Below are 17,503 nucleotides of genomic sequence, written 5' to 3' on the forward strand. Positions count from 1 at the left end.
TAGGCATTTTCAAATTCGACCATTTTTGCCAAAAATCGACACGCTATACTATGACTTTTTTTTGAGGGGGTCATTTTTGGACATCCCAAAATATTGTGTTTTTCTGTCATTTATGGAAAAGCCACCCAACTATGTGTAGCAACAGACTATAATAAGACTATTTTGAGAGTGTCTGGGCATTTAAAATTTTTAAGGCTTTTTCATGAAAAATTTCGACATACTATAGTATGACTTTTTTTTTGAGGGGGTCATTTTTGGACAACCCATAATAAGGTGTTTTTCTGTGATTTCTGGCCATAATATGTTCTAATATGTATCAACAGACTATAATTGACCTATTTTTAGCAGTTTTAGGCATTTTAAAATTTGACCAATTTTGACCAAAATCGACATGCTATAGTATGACTTTTTTTTTTGAGGGGGTCATTTTTGGACAACCCATAATATGGTGTTTTTTCACTATTTTTGGAGAAACTATACTACCACTTTCTGTAATTTCTGTCCATTTCATGCTCTAACATACATCAGACTATAATTGACCCAATTGAAGGGTTTTTTTGTTTTAGGAATTTTAAAATTTCACCATTTTTTTTGTATGACTTTTTCCCCCTCTTCCCGGAGATTCAATAATATTGTGTTAGTCAGACAGACAGATGCTTTTATTGCCAAATGTCATCACCTCATGAATTCAATAGTTTCACTTCTGCACAACTTGCAGATAATATAAACAATCTATTTTAAACTGTTGCTTAGTCAATACAGGTTTTCTTTTCTTTTAAATGGTGAAGGTTAAACCAGTATAAGCTGATGTGGATTTCAAAACCAAATCTGCATTGCTAATTTCCAAATTAGAAAAAACTGCCAAGTTTTTAGTCAAAGACCTCTGTTTTAGTGTGTTAATTTAAAGGTAACAACACCTTTTATTGGTGCAGAAGTGCTGTTATATTGGCACAAACATCCAGACAAAAAAAAACAATAAAATGAACACAGCACATTCAGTTTGCTTATTTTTATTTTGCAGATTTTTAATAGAATGCAAAGGTCCATTAAGTGGAAACAAATTCAAACACTGTTTCTGCTGTGGCATACAGAGACAGAAAGAGAAGAGACTGCCCAAGACAGGATCATAACCATTATTAGAATGTAAACTTTACAGGAGATAGAGAGATGATAAAATGCCACATGATGGCATCTGCTTTTACTGGTCATAAAAGTGTGACATAGTGAATAAACGACAAAACACTCCCCACAAAAACATCCGCAAATGTCATCACACAGATATACATTGAAGACAAAAATAAACTCATCCTTTTTTCTTTCTTTTTTTTGTCTGTGTGGCTCCACCTACAGTAGTTCTCTAAAATAATTCCATTTACACTTTTCAACATATCCTCACATTTACATGAAAGTCATTAGGGAAGCATTTTGTTCCAAAAAATCAAGCGTCTCCCCCGAACACCCACTCCCTTCCTGTACAAAGGAAAGCAGGGATTGGGCTAGAGCATTAGAGAGCAAAGATCGTGATTGGCTGAAACACATACTTTAGTATTATTATCATCATTCACACAGGAAGTCTGCTGAAAAGGTAACATGGCAAATAACACAGATTGGCAATAGTGCAGGCTGCTTGAGCTGGCAGTGGGCCATTTAGAAAAATTAAGGATGAATGGAAAGTGATTCTTGCATGTTTAATTTATACTTTTAGCACTGCTAGCATGCTCTATTTGGAGCTACGGGGGCTAGCTGGAGAAGAAAAAGGTGTGAGCAGAAGAGAAGTCAGGACTGGAGGGATGAAATGTCAAATAAAAAGGAAGAGTCAATGCTTGTTTAATTTTTTTCGTCATCTATCTTCTGTCCACTAGCCGTCCATGTTGGTCTTTGGAATGGTGTTGATTGGATGGTCTGTTTTCTTTTTCTTTTAATTTAACGGCTGTAACCAAACTCGTCGGCGTCGTCGGCGCGGAAGTCTCCGTAGCGCCAAATGTTGAGCTGGAGGGACGACAGATAAGACAGATTTTATTGACCATAATTAAACAAACAACCATGAACAGCGGTTATGTTCCAACATGATCTCACAGAAATCCGTGGAATAGCCACGGAATCACTCAAATTTCCGTGAAACTGACACGGATTTCGCTACAATGCAAGTTAATGCCAGTCATATCCCGTGGCTATTCCAACATACAAAGTGATTATGTACATTCACTGAGTGAATATTTAGAAAATAAAACATATATTTCTCGCTAGAAATGTGATCAAAATCCATTTTTATGCAGAAACTAAGTCAAAATATGAATTTTTTCACAAAAAATGAGAGAACTGTCCGCCATGTTTTTTGTTCTGACCGACGGAACCTTGAAAGTCACGTGACTTGGAACAAACCAATAGGAACAAATATGAATGGGATGCCCACGGGATATGACTGTCTTTAACTTGCATTGTAGCGAAATCCGTGTCAGTTTCACGGAAATTTGAGCGATTCCGTGGCTATTCCACGGATTTCTGTGAGACCATGTTCTTATGTTCCCACTTGCTTTGAATGAGGCTTCTTTAACCTCTGCTGCACATTACATGTTAAATGGTCAGGAGAAAAAAGAAAGCCACCATGCAATGTTGAAGTAAGATCACTGCTTTCACAGCCGAGCGCCAAGTCCGCTGCTGCTGCATCATCATCATCATCATCATCGCCATTTAATCCCGCTCTTTGTGCTTGCCCATCCAAGCTGCAGGCCCACAATGCCTCACATACCACCCAGCCTATTACTTCCCCTATCCCATTACATCCACATACCCGCGCCGCCTCATAAACCATCACATGCGTTTCCCAGCTAAATGTTGCCTTTATTACAATGCGATTGGCAAAGTGTGAGTGTGTAGTTTGGCGCGGCTTCCACTATGGTATTAGTTATTTAAATGCGATAGAAACTGTGCAGTCTGAATAGTGTTTGTGTGTGTTTATGCACGAGGGTCTGTGTGGGATGTTTTTATTTTGGCTCTCAGAAGCATGCACGCTCAGCTGTTAATGCTGTGATTCATAGCTAATTAGCGACTGTGCTAATTAGCACTCGTTATTAGGATGAATGAATGAATGGAGCCATTTCCCCGTCTCTCACTCTGCTACCTTTTCCCTCCCCGACACCCTGAAAACATGGTGGCGCCTGCAATTGTGATTAGAGCCAATTCCACCTCTGACTGGCTCATTGTGCGAGCGTGCTGCATAATAACCACGGGGTAACTCAAAGAGCACAGAAGGGACAGCTTCCTCTAGGATTTTGAGCCATCATGCTTGACATTTACATGAGTAAAAACAAATTAGGATCCAAGTGCTATCTATGCAGGCTCAAGGGGTTCTTGTGAAAGGCACCTCGGATCTGTACAAACACTTTCCTGTCAAAGTCTAAATATAAAAACCAAAAGTAATGCAGCCTCTGCCAACAGGGCTCTGACACTTTGGACTTACAGCACCTGGGGAGATTGTGCTATTAAACGTCTACTAATATACCCTAAACCTCTTCTTTTTTCTTTTGACGTACATTGAATATTTTTGGAGAGATTTAGAAAGCACCACAAACTAAAAACTAACTCTAAACTTCTAAATATGACTTCTGGACAAGTAACTTTTTGAGCAATGTCTAAACTGATAGTAGTAGTTTAGGTTGTGTTTTAGCCACATGCTAAACAGGCATTTCCAGAAACTAAAAAGATTTTTTATCTTTCAAATGTAGCCTCCTACATGCATTTTGGCCTTGCGGTTATTCTGTTACAATCTTTTCCATATTAGTATGTCACATAGGCAAAAAAAAAAGGTTAAAAGGTTAAAGCTGCTGGTGTTATTGTCAAAATATCCCATGAAATGGCCAAAAACACCAATATGTTAGTCCGTGTCTCAAAAACGTCAGTGGCACTGCCCACAAGTCAAGAGGAGAATTGTCACTTTTCTGTAAAAGGTCACAGAAACAGTTTTGTAAAACAAGTTAACACTGAAGGTTCAAACAAATGTTACTAAACAGGAGTAAATAGACTCAATGGGGACAATCTACAGCAGCAGATCTGAGTGTTTATGGCAGCAGGGTGGTGATCATCACCTGGGTTGGTTAGATTGGACATATTGGTCTTCTATCCGTGATTGGCTGAGTCCTTCGACAGCTGTTTTACCCTGCAGCAGCAATTGTTTGAAAAGACTAACCAAGACTGTTTTATTTGGTTTAAATACCGTATGCATGAGTTTACAAGAAAATGAAGCTAGTCTGGGGGTCAATAAAAGACAGAAACTTGAATTCAGAGGGTGTACAGGTGATTTTCTAGTTGACACTAAGGCTACGTTCAGACAGCAGGGCTTAATGCTCAATTCGATTTTTTTGTGGAATCCGATTTTTTTGCAAGGTCGTTCACATTTCCAATTAAATGCGACTTGCATGTGATCTCCAGTGTGAACTTTAAACGTACCAAAAGTGTCCCGCATGCGCTTTGGAGGACACGACGACGTCACACGCAGCGAGCGTGCTCAGTGTTTACGGAAGTAGCGGAAAACAACATGGCCGCCAGCAGGAAGCCTATGTATGATGAATGAATGCCACCTGGCCGTTCAGACTGGAGTCGCATGTCAAAAGATCAGATATGGATCGGTTTTAGGAGCACATATCCAAGTGGCCTGGATCGCATTTGAAAAAAAATCGGATCTGTGTCGTTCAGACTGTCATTAAAAGATCAGATGCAGGTCGCAGAGGGGCGAAAAAATCGGATTTGGGTCACTTCAGTCTGACCGTAGCCTTAATGACACATGAAGACAAACACAGTGGTGGAGTTTTATAAAACAGCAACAAGCTGCATCAGGCTTTGAACACAGTGAGCTGTTCCATCAATTCAACTGTTTTTTCATGGGATGTGTTGACAATAAGAGAAATATACAATATCACCAGATTTATATGACGTTTTTGAGACACGGACTAACATATTGATGTTTTTGGCCATTTCATGGGATATTTTGACAATAACAACAGAACAAAACACCAGCAGCTTTAACCTTTTAACCTTTTTTTTTGCCTATGTGACATACTAAAATGGAAAAGATTGTAACAGAATAACCGCAAGGCCAAAATGCATGTAGGAGGCTACATTTGAAAGATAAAAATCTTTTTAGTTTCTGAAAATGCCTGTTTAGCATGTGGCTAAAACACAACCTGAACTACTATCAGTTTAAACATTGCTCAAAAAGTTACTTTTAGCCCTTGTCCAGAAGTCATATTTAGAAGTTTAGAGTTAGTTTTTAGTTTGTGGTGCTTTCTAAATCTCTCAAAAAATATTCAATGTACGTCGAAAGAAAAAAGAAGAGGTTTAGGGTATATTAGTAGACGTTTAATAGCTTATTATATGACCTCCATTGTTTGGTCCTTTCATGTACTTGGTTTTTACATGTTTGATACCCTTTTCCATTATTCCGCTGCCAGACTGTCCAGGCAGTCATCTCCACTGGCCAGTGTTGTGTCAGAGCTCTGGGACTTGACTCATCTTGACACAGGAATCCTGCCTGTTATGTGCTGCCTTCTATTCACTCTCCATATTTCTCCCTTCTCTCTTTCTAATCCCCCCCACTGCACTTTTACACACAACCCCCCCAACCCCCTCCATTTTCACAGTATGGACCTGCACAGACTGTGGGCAGCAATCCATATGGGACAATGGTGGCTGCCAATGTAATGTGCTGGTCTTGAGAGTGAGAGAAAAGGCAGCAAAAGAGAAAAGAGACTCTCTCTGGTAGTTTGTGTAGGAAAGTAATTAGTGTTGTAATGTATTCTTGTTTTGGCAACATTAGATTCCTCACTGAGAGGCAGACGAAGCACAATTATAAGGAGGAGGAGGCGACGAAGAAGCTGATATAAAGACAGAGGGAATAGTCAGGCGGCTTAGGACCAGATTTAAGAAGAAAGGGGACACGCCGGACAAAAGCACCAACATTTTTCCACATGCTCTCCATCACTATAGGTTTCAATTTTTGGTAGGAGCCACTTCATCAAGATTGTGGATCGGAGATGGCACCCATATAAAGTCTATGAGAACCAATATATCTTTCAAGCCACTTAGAAGGTCAATCTTGGTGTCAAAATATACATTTTCTGGGTCAAGGAATCATTTTAAGCTATTGAGAATATCACTAGATGACTCACTGTAAATAATGTGTTGATCAAGATCTGACATGAGATGAAAGCGTTCCCTTGATTTTATTTTGCAGTGTACATGGCAGCTAATCCTCACTCTGCTGTGAACATAGATTCCAAACATTTTCAACTCAGGATTCTCTGCTGCAGCCCTTGAAGCGAGTTGCCTTCCAGTCTGGGTGAAAATGAACATATCTATTTGATCAAAAAATCATCTAGTGATATTCTCAATAGCTTTAAATGATTCTTTGACCCAGAAAATGTAGATTTTGACACCAAGATTGACCTTCTAAGTGGCTTGGAAGATATAGCATTTCTCATAGACTTTATATGGCTGCCATCTCTGATCCGCCATCTTGATGAAGTGGCTCCTACCAAAAATGGAAACCTATGGTGATATGGTGAGTATGTGGAAAAAAATTGGTGCTTTTGTCCGGCGTGTCCCCTTTATTTGGCTAAGCCGCCTGACTAGAAAGACAATGTGATGAGATGGCGGTTTGGTTTGGATGGACTTACCCTGGCACTCTTGGCAGATTCTTGACTGTTCAGGTACTCTGTCACCTGGAGCAGAAAGAGAAGAGTCATTAGCATATCACATCACTGCGTCACTGCTAGGATTTTAAAGGATTAAGGTGAATCAATGCACCCTTTCAACCTGCTCTAACCCCCGGAGACATCACTTTTTTTTTTTATTTTTTATTTTTTTAAGAAGGGCACTTGCTCACCCTCCAAGCAACACTGGATAGAAGGAACACAGTGTTCTCTGAAGATCAACAGGATCAAGATAACACACAGAGACACAGAGTGGTTATGTCACTACAGGGGATGCGGAACGTAGAAACATGTGAAGGAAGCATACGGAGCGTAGAACGCCACATTACGGCGCTCTGTCTGGGGTCATTGCTTTATCCACCGTGTGCAGGGCATCACTTCGCGCTTCATGCTACAACTCACACTCGCAAAGCCACTGGAGATGAGAGGCTCTCATACCCCCCCGTGCCTGCTCGCCTCGGGCCAACACCTCGCTGGTTTGTAGCAGCAATTTATAATCAAGTGCATTCACAGGACGCCTTAAGGGAGCCACGAGCTAAAAGGGGCTGAGCCCAAAGTTCTACCTGTGAAGAAATCACAGCTCTGGTGTACAGTAGTAAACAGGTATGTTAGATGGTGGAAAACTTTTTGGCTATTAGTTATTAATAATTCATAGTATTTCTGCCAATACTGTCATTTCAGTAGTTCTCAACCTTTTTGAGTCGTGACCCCCAATTTAACATGCATGTTGTCCGCGACCCCCGCTCACTGAACACAATCTCACACACACAGTTCAGATCACACAAAAAATGAAACAAAATGACAAAAAAAGAAACAAAATGACCAAAAAAAGGAAACACAATTACCAAAAAAGACACAAAATGACCAGAGAAGACACAAAATGACCCAAAAAAGACACAAAATGACCAAGAAGACACAAAATGACCAAAAAAGACTCAAAATGACCAAAAAAAGACACAAAATGACCCAAAAAAAGACACAAAATGACCCAAAAAAAGAAACAAAATGACACAAAAGACTAAAACACATAAACACTTTAACACAGTGGAGCTGACTTCCAAAATGATTTGGCGACCCCCAGAAATCAACCCCAAGGTTGAGAATAGCTGCTCTATTTCACCCAAACTATGTAACTTTTGAAAGAACAAACTACACATTTCCTCTTACAAATTAAAAGTTTAGTTCATAATAAATAAACACACCCTTTTGCCCGTTAACCTCACATTGTCTGTTACAGGGCTGTGATTAATCTACAGATTGCTTTCTCAATTAATACTCTTTTAATTGTTTGGCCTATAATCATTTGTTACTTCTCATCTTTATCTCTGTTATCAATCTGTGATAATAAGCAAAATATCTCAAAAGTTGGCAAACTTATCATAATCAAAGTTATTCTGTTGTGCAACGTGCTCAAATACACACACGTCGTCTCTCTTTATTTCTGAAGAGACACTTGCTGTTAAATGAGACAAGCTCGGTTATTAAAATGAAAAAATAAAATAAAATCATCAATATGAGTCAACATGGGTGATTGCAATGATGCACAAAAGGCTGCTGCAAAACTTTATGCTCGTGTTTGCGCTGTGATATCTTTTGTGAAATAGTCCTTGAGATGAAACAGAGAGCATTTGCAAATGATGCACGATTCATGGAGCTGTGAGAGGCCGCAAACTAGTCTTTGTGAATTTGCCCCAGAGTAGAGAGTCAGTGGAAGAGAGAGAGAGAGAGAGAGAGCAGGAAACCAATGTGCAGTGTTGAGCATATTGACCGTTTCTGCTAGAACAGCCATTTAGCCCTCATTGAATGAACCAGTGATGAGTCATAGGGCAGGAGGTGGGTGGGTGGGGGCAGAGAGAGTGAACGAGCCAGTGTTTGGTCAGATGGTTCAGTCTAAGTGGATCTATATGGACCTTGGAAAGCTCAACAGCAGACCCTGTGAGTGGAGCTGTCCTCCACCGTTACACAGTGTGATAAAGCTCCACACAAGGCCTCAATACAATACACCATCACCTCTAGTTTAACCCTGGCCTCCTAAACCACTCATACTCTGTCTGTGAATGGTGGAAGTATAGTTCTATAAGTATGATTTGTGCATCAAGTAGTTGTGAATTTCAAACATTGTTTCCTGGATTCTGATTATCTGGAATAAAAGGAAACATTAGCAAGAAGACAATTTAAATAAGTGGCACAAAGAAAAAGCAAAACTCACTTAAAAGAAGGAGCCGGTACAGATGAGTCATTGTGTTCTTGTAATGGATTCAATTGTGCACCACGTTTTGTAGCTTATTATAGTAGCAGATGAGCTGGCTTTCACACTCAGACGCACACACACACACACACCAGAACAAGGATGCCAGATGTTAAAACTGTCGAGTGAGGATGGGGCTCTGGAGTTTAATTGCTTAGCTAGCTCGTGCACATAGGTTGATTTGATAGCTCCGCTGCACATGGCATGGCCAAGATAACAGACCTGCAGCTGGATGCTACAGTCTGAGGCGGTGCACGCCTGAGTGTGTGGCTGGGGGAAAGTGCAGTGGCTGCACAAGTCATCCATCAAAGCCAACTAAAGGAGAGATTTTTGGAAGGCGTTGGGATATGGCATCTTGGTCCCATCAGGCAGATGTCACCATATGGAAGAGTCAGTCGACGATATTTCACGGACACAAAAGGCCAGTGATGCCATTTGGGCTTTGGAGGGGAGCTCTCAGTGCCCGTAGCGCTGCTAGCTGTCTCTCCTAGTGCTGCACTTGGAGAGCAAGGGGCTGGCTAAAACGATGTGGAAGAGGGTTTCATATCTGCCAAAGTGGATCGAGCAATATTTGACCAAAAAAAGACACAAAATGACCCAAAAAGACACAAAATGACCAAAAATAGACACAAAATGACCCAAAAAAGACACAAAATGACACAAAAAAGACACAAAATGACCAAAAATAGACACAAAATGACCCAAAAAAGACACAAAATGACCAAAAATAGACACAAAATGACCCAAAAAAGAAACAAAATGACCAAAAAAAGACACAAAATGACCAAAAAAAGACACAAAATGGCCAAAAAAGACACAAAATGACCCAAAGAAGACACAAAATGACCCAAAAAAGACACAAAATGACCCAAAAAAGACACAAAATGACCCAAAAAAGACACAAAATGACCCAAAAAAAGAAACAAAATGACCCAAAAAAAGAAACAAAATGACCCAAAAAAAGAAACAAAATGACCCAAAAAAGACACAAAATGACCCAAAAAAGACACAAAATGACCCAAAAAAGAAACAAAATGACCCAAAAAAAGAAACAAAATGACCCAAAAAAGACACAAAATGACCCAAAAAAGACACAAAATGATCCAAAAAAAGACACAAAATGACCCAAAAAAGACACAAAATGACCCAAAAAAAGACACAAAATGACCCAAAAAGACACAAAATGACCCAAAAAAAGAAACAAAATGACCCAAAAAAAGACACAAAATGACCCAAAAAAAGAAACAAAATGACCCAAAAAAAGACACAAAATGACCCAAAAAAAGACACAAAATGACCCAAAAAGACACAAAATGACCCAAAAAAGAAACAAAATGACCAAAAAAAGACACAAAATGATCCAAAAAAAGAAACAAAATGACCCAAAAAAAGAAACAAAATGACCCAAAAAGACACAAAATGACCCAAAAAAAGAAACAAAATGACCCAAAAAAAACACACAAAATGACCCAAAAAAGACACAAAATTACCCAAAAAAGACACAAAATGACCAAAAATAGACACAAAATGACCCAAAAAAGAAACAAAATGGCCAAAAAAGACACAAAATGACCCAAAAAAGACACAAAATGACATCAGGCAGATGTCACCATATGGAAGAGTCAGTCGACGATATTTCACGGACACAAAAGGCCAGTGATGCCATTTGGGCTTTGGAGGGGAGCTCTCAGTGCCCGTAGCGCTGCTAGCTGTCTCTCCTAGTGCTGCACTTGGAGAGCGAGGGGCTGGCTAAAACGATGTGGAAGAGGGTTTCATATCTGCCAAAGTGGATCGAGCAATATTTGAACAGAAAAGAGAAAAATTACATTGGAAGGAAAAATGGCTATGAGAACATCAACCCCAGCTCGACTTTAAAAAGAATAAAATATATTCAGTCCTCACTTTTGGCAAACTCTACACAGCTGAGAGTCTGCATCCAAAGTATTCTGTGAAAAAGATGCTTAGTCAAGAGCACTACAGCACAATATGCACAGATGATATGCTGCCATATTGGCACTACCGCGGTGAGCCTCTTTGTACTGTGGTGGGGAGGGGGCCTTTCCTGGCTCGCCCTCATCTTTCACTGTTCTGCTCACTTCAGCTCGGTGTAAAACAACAGCCAATCAGTGTGCAGCTGAACACCGATGATGATAACTGCCTTCGGGTTCTGAACAGCGCCACGTATCCTGTCCCGGATCCTTCTTTCACAGCTTTTCTATCGGCTCCAGTAGGGAGGCATAATAGTTCATTAAGACGTGAACAGAAGCAAAAAACTCATCTGGTAAGTCGTCTGACTTAAAGTGGAGAAGGAAAAGGAATGTTTCCTCGGAAACAAGTGCGACATTAAACACGGTGGAGGATGGAAAGTATGATGATGGAGGATTGTCAGGAGAAACTAAACTAAAGCAGAGGCGAGAGGCCAACAGGGAAGAAGCTTAAAGCTGATTATGTGTTCCAGGTGAGGAGGAGAATATAAAACAAAGAGACGATAATGAATGAGAGGAAGAGCGTTTGGAGGGGGGTTTGGGTGGCAGAAGGCAGCGGGTGACAGCGTGCTTGTCTGGATGACCCTACAGAGCTCCCATATGCCAAACAGATGCCATGTTGGGTGAGCAGTGGCCACGGACACTGGCAGTAGCAGAGAATATGCTGTCGGGCTAAGGAGGATGCTGAGAGTGTGGGAGTGTCCTTGAATGTGTGTGATTAATTCTTATCATCTCTTTAACTCTGCTCAGAGTCTGCAACATGCAATCAAAAAGTTGAGATGATTACATTAGTCAATTTATTAGAATGTCGAGCCAAGAGTTCACGTCTGACTGCATTTATCAGTCTTCTGAGACTTTCTGGGGGGGAAAAAAAAGATTATTTACAACTGAGTCAATTTAAATACATGCAGGTAACTTTTTTACTTGCAGACTTGGTGGGAGACTTTGTGTAAGTGTGATGCTTTTCATAAGACGGGCGACAGGTGGTGAGGGTCTGGTGTTTTGGCACGTGTCGGCGTGTCTGCCTGGCTGTGAATCTGTCTGCCTGAGACTAGAGCGCCGTGTATTACCCCGCGCTGGCCGGCATGCCGTGCCCAGGTGGTGTTCTGGTAAGCATGGTGTGAAAGTGATGGATCTGAGCGAGCGCTAACATGGCAGCTTTCTGACAGGTTGTGCGCGTCTGGTGCGTAGGTGAGCTGATTCTTTTTTTTTTTTTTTCTTGTTTCACAGCACGCAAAAATGCTAAGTGAAACCAGATTTTGGATGGAGTGCATATGAAAAGCAAGTGACTAATCAAAGTTTCAGCGTCGGATGTGCTCTCTTTGTCCTCGCCGCCGCCGAGAGATGGGATGTCAGGCGACGTGAAAACCACTTCAGGGGAAAGGGAACAATGAGGCTTGTCCTCCATGCATGTTGAGCTTTTCTCATTAACACCAATGACGATCAGACGCACAGATCTCCCAGACATGAGCAGTCAAACTCAGACGACAAAAAAAGAAAACTGCCACTCACTCACTCACTCCCGTTTGTCATTCTTTGTTGCAGCATTGCACTTGTTTTTTCCAACTACTATCTCAATCCTCATTACATCTTGTTTCATTCTCCCTCCGCCTGCCATATCCGTCACTGAAAGCAAAAAAAAAAGCGCTCTGCACAAGACAGGTCGTCGTCGGAGCGTTTGCCGGAACATAACAGAGCTTTCATGTCTGTAACTCGCACTGTTTCAAGTGGAGTGTACTTGGCTGAGCTGTGGATTGTAGTCCTGAGAGATGTCTCTCATTCAACATGCCAGTACATGAATACTGCATGGGAAGCAGAGAGGAGGCCAAGCCAGGTTTTTGGGAAAGTCTCTTCAGACTTTTCGTTGTACAAGTGGGTTGATAGCGAACGGCAGTGAACCAGGGAGAGAATCCTCGTGAGTGTTTGAGAGACGAGGGAGTCAATGTAGGATGAACAGATTGACAATGACTTCACTCAACAACTTTACATTTTAATTTGCTTATTATATTATATATTATATTAGTTATTAATAACATGCATGTTGTCCACGACCCCCACTCACTGAACACAATCTCACACACACAGTTCAGATCACCCAAAAAAGAAACAAAATGACCAAAAAAAGACACAAAAAGACCAAAAAAGACCAAAAAAGACACAAAATGACCAAGAAGACACAAAATGACCAAAAAAGACTCAAAATGACCAAAAAGACACAAAATGACCAAAAAAGACTCAAAATGACCAAAAAAGAAACAAAATGACCAAAAAAAGGAAACAAAAAGACCAAAAAAGACACAAAATGACCAAGAAGCCACAAAATGACCAAAAAAGTTTACATTTTAATTTGCTTATAGGCAACAATTTGTGTGAAAATGAATAATTTCCTGTATTTCCATTACTTAAAATCAGCAGCTGATTTGCATCATGCACATTCTTCTCTTCACTTTCTATTACTAAAACATTTCCTGAGCTGTCAATGATGCAACAGAAAAAATGTTTACTGTAAACTGCAGCAATCTGTCTCGTCTTTGCAGAAAATAACTATGATGCACATGGACATCAAGTTAAATTCAGCTGTTACTACATCATAATCTGTGTCTTTCTGTGAAAATCTGAAAAAATAAAAAATAAAACAAAAGATGAGCCTTACATGTACATGATGTGTATGAGTGTCATTGTCCCTATCTGGGGTAAACTGGGAATACGCCATGTTGCATGCTGGTCCCCCCAGCATGGCTGTCGGAGGAGATCAGGCGCTTTGGCGGGAACGTGGCATGACAAGCCCACCAGCATGGGTTCATGGAGTTAAGGAGGACACACACATGTAAAACACGTGCACACACACACACACACACACACAACAAATGCAAGGACTAACAACAGATACCACAAAGAACATTCTCCAATGCTCTCCCAGGGGCACTGGAAAGAAAACAAGTCTTACGTAAACACTAATGTATCACAGAAATATGCCACACACACACACACACACACATACACACACACCAACTTTTAAAAAGGCTGCGTGAAGAGTTTGCTCTTTCTTTTCTCCAATATCTATTTTCTATCTCCCGCGAGGTCGCACAACTGAGAATAATCTAAGTTTGAACAACGTGGTGCCTCCACTCCTTCCTGACAATCCTCCACTCACCCTCAGGGTGTGTGGGAGGGAGGATATACTGTGTGTGTGTGTGTGTGTGTGTGTGTGTGTGTGTGTGTGTGTGTGTGTGTGTGTGTGTGTGTGTGTGTGTGTGTACATCTGCAGAAGATGGAATGGCGTTTGGGAAGTGGCGCGTGTCAGCTAGGACATGTCAAAAGGGCCCTCAGAGCAGTGACAGCAGGGGAGGCAACTGCCTGTGTAAGCGAGTGTGTGTGCGAGTGTGTGTGTGAGTGTGTGTGTGTGTGTGTGTGTGTGTGTGTGTGTGTGTGCAGTCAATAACAGGGGAGCAGAAAATGTCCATTAAAAGGCCCCATCTCTAACTCTACTTGTAAATTAGGTATTGAGCCATTGGTGGGGAGCGGTCATGCTGTCACACACCCATGAAGCTCAGTGGGTGTGTGTGTGTGTGTGTGTGTGTGTTTCTATGTGCCCTGCGGTGTTTTTGGGGGTGAGGTGGGGGGTTCTTGATGGACTGTGACAGGCGTTGGGGTTGAACAGGGAGGGCAGCGACCTGAAAGCCAGTCAATTGGTGGTGTGGATGCAGCTAAAAGCCATTTATAGACGACACGGTGAGGAATGTTTTGGGTCGGGGACCTGATGCACCATGGCAGGATCCATGGGGGGCTTACTAGCTAGACCCAGAAACTCCATCCCCCCTTTTTTTGTTAAAAAAATAAATTGTGCTTTCTATTATTTATCTTCTTTACTTTCTTTTTTTTAAAACTTTTTTTATTGGGTTTTGCAGATGAGTACAACAGTATTAAAACATACAAAGAGTAAATTAGTCATTTTTTTCTTATAGAAAAAAACAAACAACAAAAAACAAGAGTGATCCTGGAAGTATTGCTGCAAACCCGAACAACCCACAGAACCAGAACAGCCACAAAAAACAAAAACAAACAAAAAAACAAACAAACACAGGCACATCAGTCAGGTAATAGTACGCTGTAATTGAAATAGCAACAGACATCCTAAATCAGAGTAGTGGCATGCGACCCTCAACACACCAGAAGCAACACACCCACCCCTCTGAGTTGCCTCCGTCATGTCAGTCAGGGGTAAGTGGGAGATCTGTCGTCTTAACAAATTGTAGGAATGGGCCCCATAGTTTCCCAAATTTACTGGAGCAGCCAGATAAAGATAGTCTAATTTTCTCCAACTTAACCCTATAAAGCCAAGTGTATCATATTAGATACAGTAATTTTTGAGACCTCTACATCATCAAAAACCTGATGTATACATGTGTTGAAGATAAACAAACTGAGCAACAAATTGCACAAAAATACCAGATGTAGCAAAAATGATATGCAGGTTCCACGAATGGATCAGTCATTGCTGCATTAAAAAACTTCATATCTGCAGATCTATGAAGTTGTGTTATATGGATAAAATATGTATTTTGCATGTTTGAGGAAAAAGGAAAAGTCAAAGTCTTAATAGGTTAAATATGTTAGGGTTTATATGTTTTTGTTAGTTCAACAAAAACAATCTGTGAGCAACAAATTGCACAAAAAGACCTGATGTATCAAATATGATATTCATATATGCAATTTATTTATTTTTTAAAATTCGTCAGCAGGTTAATAAGCACTCGGTTTTTAAAAAAAAAAAAAAATTTCTGGCAATTATTTCATGGTTCAGGCTTTATAGGGTTAAGGAAATAAAGAGTGTCTCTAATCCAGCGGACATGACAGAGCGGTGTTGTTGATTTCCAATGAATTACAATTAGTCTCCTGGCTAACAGAGTAGCAAAAGCCCCTATTATTTATCTTACACGTGTTCTCTCAGGTGTTGTGTATGTGCATTTTCTCATCCTCCCCTCTCTCTACATTACATTTCAAAAGAATAGTAGAGTGTAGTGGAGCTCCTGAGCCATGAGGGACCCTACATGCGTACTATGTCCATCCTCTGTGCTCGGGGATAGCTCATAAGCGACAACAGCAGCGCTACAACATGAAACGTTGTCAGCCCATGAGGCCTTATTTTGTTACACTGAACCTACTGTATAGAAACACCAATACTCCCTTGAGGCGTATCATCAGTGTCCAAACCAGTGGCTTAACAGCACAGCAGCATCACATGAGCCACCTTACGCTACGCTATGTGTACCAAACAGCACAATTGCTCCTTGATAAATGGAACAACCCATCCCTGGAGGCATCCTGTGTATGTGTGAGCCTCCTTCCTCATTTCCTGTATGGATTCCCAGCATGCAGCTGTAGGTGTGACTACACTTCTAAGCACACCATTTCATCTTCATCCACAGTTTCAACCCCCATTAACACAATTACTATGCACTGCAGCCACTGCGCTATTAACTACACCGGGGACGCCGAGTGCAATCTGTAAGAAAACTACACTACCCGTGAGGCAGTTTATGTGAAAAGACACTGATAAATAAAAAAAAACAACAACAACTTGCATCTCATGCGAGCCACAACTTGAAGGCTGCCCTTCTTGCCCCCTCAAGGCTACTTAAAAGTCCTCTGCTCAGCATTCATACATGAAAAGCGAGGCCTCGGTGTGAATACAGCTACAATACAGGGGAAGGAAGATAAAAGGAGAAAAAATACAACTACATTTCCCAAAGGGCTGCTGGGTAATTAAAGATTCCAGGACTCTCATCTGCAGCTTTCACTCTCAGGCAGCCACCTCACAGCTGTTTTCCCCATAGTTTCCCTTCTGCTGACACACACAACTCTGTAACATTTTAATAAAGATCTTAAGCGTATCTTTTCAAACATTTGTCCCACGGTGTATGAATGCTTTCTCTTCAGTTTGTAAAAAAATAACAGAAGCTGGGCCGAAGTCGATACAGCAAGCGTCGCCGCCGCTGTCGGTGATTGATAATAATTGTGCTGGCGAGGGAGTGACAGACACTTCCGTGTTTGTAATTGACTTGTAATTAGCAAACAGGAGATTATTAGCTTGTAACGCTAATGAACTTTGGGGGGCTAGCACCGATGTCAGTTAGCTGAGGTGACTGGGCGAGACGCGGAGCGCCCGGTGGCCTGCCACAGTTCACATCAGTCATATTGTTGCCGGCTGCTGACAGAAAACACTGGTGAAAAAGCAGCAGAGCACAGAAGACAGTGCTTCTAACCACACAGCCATCTTCCAATTGAGCTGTCAGGACACAAGACTCATTTCAGCTGCAAAAAACATCTCTGGGTTAGAGTCAGATAGCTGCTGCAGGTACTTATTACGTCTGCACCCAATCAGGTAGAAAGAAAAAGAACATTTATAATGCAGCTAGTTATCTGTTGAGCCCACTATCCTTTTGACTTTCTCTTTTAAATATTAACCTACACACAGACACACACACACACACTTCCCTACTGTACGCCTTCACTTAAAATTACAAAAGAGGCACTAACTGTCAACTCAGTGTGGGTTCACA

General features: G+C 41.0%; 1 protein-coding gene across 1 annotated transcript in view; it reads right to left on the reverse strand.

Annotated features, from left to right (window-relative positions):
* Positions 1 to 994: 994 nt before the first annotated feature.
* snd1 (staphylococcal nuclease and tudor domain containing 1) overlaps positions 995 to 17,503 on the reverse strand; it is a 232,043-nt gene continuing 215,534 nt past the window's right edge. The window contains exons 23-24 of the mRNA XM_059326285.1: positions 6,672 to 6,716; positions 995 to 1,989 (exon numbers count right to left, since the gene is read on the reverse strand). Of these exons, the coding sequence (XP_059182268.1) occupies positions 1,924 to 1,989; positions 6,672 to 6,716 (111 nt within the window). The 3' untranslated portion in view covers positions 995 to 1,923. The remainder of the gene's footprint in view (positions 1,990 to 6,671; positions 6,717 to 17,503) is intronic.

This window comes from Centropristis striata, chromosome 22 (assembly GCF_030273125.1).
Source record: "Centropristis striata isolate RG_2023a ecotype Rhode Island chromosome 22, C.striata_1.0, whole genome shotgun sequence".
Classification (NCBI taxonomy): Eukaryota; Metazoa; Chordata; class Actinopteri; order Perciformes; family Serranidae; genus Centropristis; species Centropristis striata.